At 39.4% G+C, this 9,795-nt stretch overlaps 1 protein-coding gene across 1 annotated transcript in view; it reads right to left on the bottom strand.

Moving 5' to 3' along the window:
• Positions 1-7,314, bottom strand: part of LOC106879632 (regulation of nuclear pre-mRNA domain-containing protein 1B) — a 15,505-nt gene extending 8,191 nt beyond the window's left edge. The window contains exons 1-2 of the mRNA XM_014929294.2: positions 6,191-7,314; positions 1,560-1,689 (exon numbers count right to left, since the gene is read on the bottom strand). Coding sequence (XP_014784780.1) covers positions 1,560-1,689; positions 6,191-6,341 — 281 coding nt within the window. The 5' untranslated portion in view covers positions 6,342-7,314. The remainder of the gene's footprint in view (positions 1-1,559; positions 1,690-6,190) is intronic.
• Positions 7,315-9,795: the final 2,481 nt, after the last annotated feature.

Below are 9,795 nucleotides of genomic sequence, written 5' to 3'. Positions count from 1 at the left end.
AACAACAACAACAACAACAACAACAACAACAACAACAACAACAACAACAACAACAACAACAACAACAACAACAACAACAACAACAACAATAATAATAATAATCCTTTCTACTATAGGCACAAGGCCTGAAATTTGTAGGGAGCAGACAGTCAATCACATCGAAGCCAGTATTTGACTAGGACTTAATTTATTGACCCCGAAAGAATGAAGGTCAAAGTTGACCTTGGCAGAATTTGAACTCAGAACATGAAGATGGACAAAATGCCACTAAGCGTTTTGCCTGGCATGCTAATGATTCTGCCAGCTCACTACCTTATATAATAATAATAATAAGAAGAAGAAGAAGAATAGCTGCGCTCGGTAGTGAAGTGAAAGCACGTTATAAAAATAAAACTACTGAATAATAATAATAATCCTTTCTACTATTGGTACAAGGCCTGAAATTCTAGAGGAGGGGGTCTAGTTGATTACATTGATTCTAGTGCTTGACTGGTACTTATTTCAGTGACCCCAAATGAAAGGCAAAGTGACTTCAGCAGATCACAGAACATAAAGACTGACAAAATTCCACTTAGCATTTTGTCCAATGCTCTAAAGATTCTGCCAGATTCTTATAATAACAATAATGTTGGTGATTTCAAATTTTGGCACAAGACCAGCAAGTTCAGGGGAGGGAATAGGTTGATTGCATCAATGCCAGTGCTCAACTGGTACTCATTTTATCAACCCTGAAAGGATGAGATGTTAATCTCAGCAGAATTTGAACACAGAATGTAAATGCTTCTAAGCATTTTGCCTGGTATGCTCACAATTCTGCCAGCTCGCTGCCTTATAATAATAATAATAATAATAATAATAATAATAATAATAATAATAATAATAATAATGGTTTCAAATTTTGGCACAAGGCCAGCAATTTTGGGAGAGGGGTTAAGTTGACTACATCAACCCCAGTGCTCAAATGGTACTTATTTTATGAACCTCATAGGATGAAAGGCAAAATTGACCCCAATGGCAATAATAGTAATAGTCCTTTCTACTATAGGTACAAGGCCTAAAATTGGGAGTTGGGAGGTAGAAGATAACATCAACCCCAGTGCTTGATTAGGACTTATTTTATCAACCCCAGTACTCAACTTTTCAAAAGGATGAAAAGCAAAGTTGACTTATGTAAAATTCAAACTCAAAACAAATGCTGCTAAACATTTTGTCCCCAGAGGGATAAAAAGCAAAACTAACAGTAGTACGATTTGAACTAAGAACATCAAGCTAGAACAAGTCCAATGCTCTAAAGATTATGCCAATCCAGAAGATCCTCCCACTGCATCAATGAAGACAATAAGGAGTTTTTAGGTAAGCACTGAACCTGCTAAAAATAACAGCCAAATTTACCTTTTATACAGAAATAATACACTGGAAAATGTAATTATATACAGACCAGATCTGAATAAAACAAGGGCTGGTTATAAGAAGATTCTTTTATAGGAACTTAGTAGAGGGGGTGCATAATCAACAACAAAAATAACATTCTTAATATGATAATCTAAACAAATACTTACTTTGCTGTGTGTTTGTAAGCATTAGGCAGAATGGTACCAAAGTCTTTGGAAAATTCTGGGCCTTTCTTCTTGCTGTTCTGGATGACGTCATTAGCAAGATAAATGAAGTGAAGCTTCTTGTTTGGTTTCACTGGAAAATTACAGTTAAATAAGGAATTCAGATTTTATTTAACAGCAGTGGTTCTCAACTGGGATTGATATAAGATTTTTTGGGGTCCACAGTAGTATACTAAGAGTCCATGTAAAAATGTTACTTAGGATATATTTATTGTAAGAAACAGCTAGGTTTCTTTCTCTAATGTTTTATATAGTTCAGCTTACACAAGTTTATGTATGAAAAGCAAAACAAAAATTTTGAAAGTATCTATAGTTTTTAAACATTGAATGACTATGGGAGCCCACAAGAATAAAATTGTTATCAAAGGCATCCAAAGGTTAAAAAAACAGTTGAGAACCATTGTTTAACAGGTTCTTGATCAAAATTATTGTTAAATATTATATTTAAGAGAGAAAAACTACAAGAAGTTGATAGCTTCTATTACCTAGGTGACCAAGTCAGTGGTGGGAGTGGGTGCTCTGAAAGTGTAGCTGCTAGAATAAGAATAGCCTGGGCAAAGTTCAGAGAGCTCCTACCTCTGCTGGTGACAAAGGGCCTCTTGCTCAGAGTAAAAGGTAGATTGTATGACGCATGTGTGCGAACAGCCATGCTATATGGCAGTGAAACATGGGCCATGACTGCTGAGGACATGCATAAGCTTGCAAGGAATGAAGCCAGTATGCTCCGCTGGATGTGTAATGTCAGTATGCATACATGACAGAGTGTAAGCGCCCTGAGAGAAAAGTTGGACTTAAGAAGCATCAGATGTGGTGTGTGAGTGAGATGATTGTGCTGGTATGGTCATGTGTAGCGTATGGATGAGGACAGCTGTGTGCAAAAGTATCACACCCTAGCACTAGAAGGAACCTGTGGAAGAGGTAGACCCAGGAAGACCTGGGATGAGGTAGTGAAGCATGACCTTCAAACATTAGGCCTCACCGAGGCAATGACTAGTGACCGAGACCTTTGGAGATATGCTGTGCTTGAGAAGACCCGGCAAGCCAAGTGAGACCGTAGCTGTGGTCTATGCCAGTGCAGAATAACCATCCCATTTAAGAGGACCCTTCAATCATTGGGCAATAAACTGCGCTTGCGAAGACCTGTCGAGGCAAGTGAAATCGTTGTCGTGGCCAATGACAGTACCACCTGATTGGCACCCATACCAGTGGCACGTTAAAAGCACCATTCGAGTGTGGTCGTTGCCAGTGCCACCTGACTGGCTCCTGTGCCGGTGGCATGTAAAAAGCACTATTCGAGTGTGGTCATTGCCAGTACTGCCTGATTGGTCGTTGTGCTGGTGGTACGTAAAAAGCACCCACTACACTCTTGGAGTGGTTGGCATTAGGAAGGGCATCCAGCTGTAGAAACTTTGCCAGATTGGATTGGAGCCTGGACTAGTTGTGTTTAATAAACAATAACTTATTTACTGAAGTTTTAACATCATCTTCTTCGAAATAGTCACCTTGCGTAGCAATACATTGGTCCCAGTATTCTTGCTACTTTTGGAATCTGGCCTGGAAGTTGTTTTCTGTCAGCAATTCGAGGACCTTCTGCAATTTGCTCTTGATCTTGACAATGTCGTTAAAATGGCAACCTTTGAGCTGCATTTTCATCTTGGGGAAGAGATGGAAGTCCGCAGGTGCTAAATCTGGCAAATAGGTTGCTTGCAGAAGTGATACTATGTTGTTCTTGGCGGGAAATTCATGAATGAGGAGAGCTCAGTGGCAGAGTGTATTGTTGTACAGAGTGTACCTTTGCTCTTCACAGATCCAGTCCCTGTTGCCAAGTATCCTCCCTCAAATGCTTCAAAACATCATTGATTGTTCTCTGACGATCTTCATTCACAAGCAGATGAATTTTCTCCACATTTCCAGGAGTGACACTCCTGGGAGGTCTTCCAGATTGCTCATCATCTTCCAGGGATGTTCTTCCACTTTTGAAGCACCTGCACCATTCAAAACATTGCATACGACCCATTGCCTTGTTGCCATAAACTTGCTGAACCATGCTCAATGTCTCTGTAGCAGACTTCCCAAGTTTAACGCAAAATTTCGTGTTGACTCTTTGTTCCAACTTCCTGTCCATGACAAAAGCCGCAGACTACCACATACATGCAATCACAAAAACACAAAATTCACAACTTGTCAAGTAAACACAGTGATGTCACTCAGTACACTGTCCCATGACCATCACTGTTAGCTCTCACTGCACACACAACTGTGTGCTGCCATCTGTTGGCGTGCTACAAAAGTAGTTCGGAAACTTTTTGATACCACCTCATATCAGCACAGTCATCTCTCTTGCACACCATATCTCATACCTCTTAGGCCCAATTTTTCCCTCAACACATTTATACTTAGTCATACATACACACTGATGTTATACATCTAACACAGCATGCTGGCTTCTTTTCTTTCTAGTCTTTGCATGTCTTCTGCATTCACAGCTCAAGTTTCACAACTATGTAGCATTGCTGTTCATACACAGGCATCGTACAATCTGCCTTTCACTCTGAAAGTGAAACCTTTTGTAACCAATATAAGTAATAGCTCTCTAAACTTTCTCCAGCCAGTTCTTTTTCTAGCAATTATACTTTCAGAACATCACCCCACCACTGCTAATTAGGGCTTCTAGGTATGAGAAACTATCTACTACCACTAAGGATTCTCCTGGACATTCTAGGAAATCTATTTTCTGTATGCTCTTAGTGTTTATTGCACCTATGCATCAGCTACATACACAGTCAACTTTTTCTATTGACCTTCCTGTGATTCCACTACACCTCTTATGTGTCCATAGTTTGCACTGAATACACCATATGAAATTTCTACATACACTTCTTTAACATATGGAAGAGAGCCATTTGCACAAATGATTAGTGTCCTGTTTGTTTTCCTGCTAACTAGAACATTAGTCTTTGCGATACTAACTCTAAGGCTCTTTGATTCCAGATTTTGCTTCCATACCTGGAATTTCATTTCTACTTCCAATACTTTCAGCTATAAGAACAAGGTCATCAATGTTGGTGAGTCCCCATGGGCAGTTAGTTTTAAATTCCTCTGGTATGGCCTATAGGACTAAGATAAATAGGAGGGGACTGATAACCAAACCTCAATGAACTATCTGCACACTAAATTCATTGTTGTAACTATTAACTTTCATCTTACTGACAGCAAACCTGTACAAGACTTGAACAGCTCACTAGCCATTCATCTACATTTAGATTCCACTGCAAACACCATATCAAGAAGTGAGGCATCCTATCAAAGGCTTTCACAAGGTCAACAAATGCAAAGTACAGTGGTTTATCTTTTGCTAAGTACTTCTCCTGAAATTGCTTTAATATAAAGAGTGCATCAGTAGTACTTCTTTCTGGTACAAAACTAAACTGCATCTCATCTAGTTAACTTTCTTCTTAAGTTATCACTTTTAGTGATTTTCATGACCTGATCCAGTAATTTGATACCTCTGTAATTACTTCTATGTAAGGCATTTCATTTATCCTAGTAACAGTTGACTATATGATACTATGATGTTGCTATACCAGTCTTTGGGTATGAAATCTTCCTGTGCAACCCGATTAACTATACAGTTAACTAGCATATATCCTACTCTGCCAGATATTTGAAGTATGTGTGAAAATATATATATGTCTGTGTGTGTGAGTGTGTAAAATTACAGTTACATGTAAACAGTTAACTCGTTATAAAATAGAGAGAGAATGATACTATGAAGAGAAAATACATTTTGATTCCAACAATTCCACCAGTTCTGCTTACTAAAAGTGACCCACCATACTGACAACTAACTTATCGATAGTAAACCTCACACAAGCTTCACATCAACTTAGTCGTAGTCTTTTACAACTGTAATAGATTCCCATTTAACTTACATTTGTATTATTTCCCACTCGTAGAAGGTGTGAAACACTTTGAAATTTATAATGAGTGTAAATGATCTTGAGCCAATTTATTTCAAAGCATTGAAATAACTACGTAAGATTCAATCTTTCGCAGGCTTTCTTCAGACGCAGCCATCTCAACATGCCACATGCAGCCTAACCCAAACCTTTTACCAATAAGCCAACTACTAATCATACACACAATCGTTACAGTCCCATAAAGAAACAATATTAGTAAATAGCAACATGCAGCATGTAACTGAAATACTTTGTTGATCCTGGGGCCACGGCTAAGTACTACTTGTATCAGGTACCAGATAATTAGGGAGCTTAAACGAAGTAACAGACGGATGGCGAACACTGAAATATTGGCATGTTTTTGTAAGATATCCTAGAAGTGATTTAAGGTCTAATTTGGTGAGATTCTGCTCAATCCACAACAATTAACAAGCTGGAAATGAAAGCTAAGTCTCCCCTCATCTTGTTCACCGTTGACCACACCTTTTTTTAAAAAACTGAGGAAGGAGATTTAAGACATGATAGCTGATATGCTGTATCTGAATAAAAGACGGGATGGTCACGGCTTCTGTTGGCCTAGAGTGGGTTAATTAACAAGAACAATAATTAACTTACCTTTCTGAAGTTCTCGGAACCAAACCTGGACAATGGACTTTGAGTGTTTGCGGTGATGGATGAGCCACAGAGATAAAGTCTGAATACTTTGTTGTGTATTGTTTAATTCAGACAACTTCTTCACGAAGTTGCTGTCCGAAAAAGACGACATGCTCCCTCTCTTTCTCTCTCTCTATCGGTTTCCTTTCTTTAAAACTGACAATGAAGACGATCCAAGTTTCGAATAGAAGGGAGCAAGTCTTGTTTCGGGTTCTGTTATTTGTTTGGATGTTGTTTCGTTTTTCCAAAGAGTTCGTCTTCTTTTTCAGGTGGCTATTTCAGCAATCACTGTAATGTTTACTGCGGTGGTTTTTATTGATATAAGTACAGCTACTAACTATACGTACATGCTTATATATAAACATACACGTTGAAGAGTGTGAGAGACTAGAGACAAACAGAAATAGAGAGAGAGAGAGAGAGATGTGTGCGAGATTGGAACTAAATGTACGTGGGACAGATGTCAGTATGTGTATTAACCTACGCACAAATAGGAACACATTGAATCTACCTTTATCAAAAACAACAACAACAATACTAATAAACTATTGTGAGTATTTTCAAAGGTTCGGGTTTCGCTTTGACTCCTGGAAAAAGCAAAGATGAGATCAAATATTTGCATAAATTTCCACCGAAGAAGGAAGACGTGACTTAATCTCGAAACATGCAATGTGGTAGAGTTAGGAATTAAACAAATAAAGTTAAGGTTTTGCTGTTGCTGTTGTTTTGTGTGGAAGATAAATATATATTTGCTCGACTTGTTGGTGATTAGTAGTCCTCAGTGCTGTAATAATTATTTAATGAGACACAAGAAGAAAGAAGGAAGAAAAAAGCTGCAATGATATCGCAATCTGTTACTTTCTATTTTAGTCGGTTTCGCTCAGAAGAAATGTCAGCAAATTAAATCATATTAGTCCCTCTCCTCTCGGAGGCCATCACACACACTTGCTTCTACGCGAACTACATTATCTGCAATTTCTGTAATCTTCGAAAACATGTCTATACACATACATCTCTCACAAATCAAATCTCTAAAAAGATAGACAAGCATCATTGCCTGTCTTTACTCAAAAATATAGCTATAGATTTTGGACGGACATGATGAAGAAATGGTAGTCAAAAAAATAAAACAGGTGGGGTACCTATTCAATAAGGTCAACATATAATTACACATATATGCTCGTAATTTTTACTTTTTTAAAAGTCAAAATAATGTAAGTGATAAAAAAAAAATACAAGAACAGTTAAGTTAGGTTACAACACCATTTCTTCGAAGATTTCCTTTTACTGGCTTTATTTCTTATAACTCACAGGGTTTGGGCTTTAAAAAATAAAAATATTTATCTATATATATATAATTATGGTAAGGACCTGTAATCCTTTAAAGGATGTTTGCATCCTAGTTCTCCGGGTTTTTACCAATGTTCAGTGGAAAACTAAATACGTTAGTTTTGCGTTGATGGATATGGGTATCTAAATTATTTATGAACAAACGGATGTCTATATATCAATTTCTCCATTTTACTTCTTTTTCCTATTCACTACTACTACTACTACTACTACTACTACTATTACTATTACTATTATTATTATTATTATTATTATTGACGAACTGGTAGAATCGGTGGCACGCTGGACGAAGTGCTTAGGGGTATTTCGCCCGTCGCTACATTCTGAGTTTTCACCTTTTCGGGGTCGATAAATTACCAGTTGAGTACTGGGATCGATGTAATCGACTATCCCCCTCTTCCCCAAATTTCGGGCCTTGTGCCTGTAGTAGAAAGGATTATTATTATTAAATAGCGGGTTAGAGGAGAGAAAGTGCGACGACGTTCTCGGGGAAACTCTGGGCGTCGACGAGGATCAACTTACTGGTCTGTTTCAGAGAACTTTCGGGCCTGGGCCTATATGGATAACTTCCAGAAATCCCTTGCCTGGCAGTGCTACCGAGGGGTGCTGCCCGTTGGGGATAAACTTTACGGGCATAGGAGTGCCGTCAGCCGAGCCTGCCCAAGATGCGCGCAGAACGACGAAACCGTTCTGCACGCCCTCGCCCAGGGCCCAAGCATTGCTAACCTGTGGGTTTATGTCGAACACCAGCTGTCGCATGTAGGACGTATCCGACTATCAGCTGAATCCATAGTGAAGATTGCCCCGCCGCCCTCCTTTGGCCAGGCGGGGCAGACAATTTTTTATTTGTCTGGTGACTGTAGCAAAACAAGTAGTATGGTGGACTTGTTTGAAAGGGCTAACGTCAGACACTTTTCTCTTTAGCCAAACCCTCATCAACTTTTTCAAGCTTCACTTGAAAAGGAAAGTGAGGGAAGTGTTGCTTTCTAGCAAGTTTGTTGAAAGGTGGGTGAATGTTGGAAGAATGGCCAGTGTGAAAGGACTAATTCTGAGCATGCACCTGTAAAAAGGGAATCAAAGGAGAAGGGCTCTTGCCCTGTGGTTCAGGCATCCGTGGCTTTTGTGGGTTTTTCCACGAGGACCTTAAAGCACCTCCCCTATTGGAAGTTTAATTTGTTTAAATTTTTAATTGTTATTTATATTATTTACACGCTGTAAAACCCTTCGTATCGTCCTGTTTTTGCCTTTTATGGTGTATGTCATTTAATGTTTTTGTATGTGAGCCCTTGTGGCTAATGAAAAAATAAATTTATTAAAAAACTCACAGCTTATTTCGCTGAGTATGATGGAAAGTGTCAGCTGTCCACAGCCAGCAGACTAAGGTGACACTTGTTTACTGGTCATGCTTCAAGATCCCTGCCAAGAATTCTTGCAGTTCCAAACAATGCTGATTTTTGTAGGTGTTCTACCCTCACACTTGCACCGATCTTTTTCAGCTATGTTGGTAGCTGAGTGCTGATACTTCCAAGTGTACCAATTACTATTGGTATTGTAGTGACGCATGTCTACTCTCTTCATTGACCACAACCTTCGTATTTCCCACTTTAAATCGTCATAGTTTTTTTCTTCTTCTTTTACATTGATCCTGTTGTCACTGGGACATGCTATGTCGGAGAGAATTCTCAGTTTTGTTAGCAGTGGCGTTGTAGAGAAGAGACCCAAACAAGGGGGATTGTATCGATAACCTTAGCCCATAACTCTGCTAAATGCAGAATTTAACATTTTGACCAAAGTGTTAGCTACGAGCCATCCTAAAAAGATCCATCTACGACAACCTCCACCTAATACGGTACATCATAGAGACAGTGGATAAAGAACTTGGCATGAGTGGGGCCCTGATCAATTTGGATCAATCCAAAGGTCTTGATAGGGTCAACCACCTGAACACTAGCGTAGCTAGTGTGTGCTGCCCGGGGCGCCTCTTCCGCCCTCACCCCGGACCCCACGAAAAACACATTACCTACAGTAGACCCAAAAGTGCTGCCCGGAACGGACTGCCCCATCCCACCCCTAGCTACGCTAGTGTACCTGTACCTGGCGGTGGTCCTTCTTGTGAAAGGAACGCGTTCGATGGCCAGGCGATCTATCTATTGTCAACCTTCGCTGCGTGGTGGACTGAGTATGTGACTGATAATGTGCTGACACTACAAATCCAG

The sequence above is a fragment of the Octopus bimaculoides genome, chromosome 17 (genome assembly GCF_001194135.2).
Source record: "Octopus bimaculoides isolate UCB-OBI-ISO-001 chromosome 17, ASM119413v2, whole genome shotgun sequence".
Lineage (NCBI taxonomy): Eukaryota > Metazoa > Mollusca > Cephalopoda > Octopoda > Octopodidae > Octopus > Octopus bimaculoides.
This window is presented reverse-complemented; position numbering and strand designations above follow the sequence as displayed.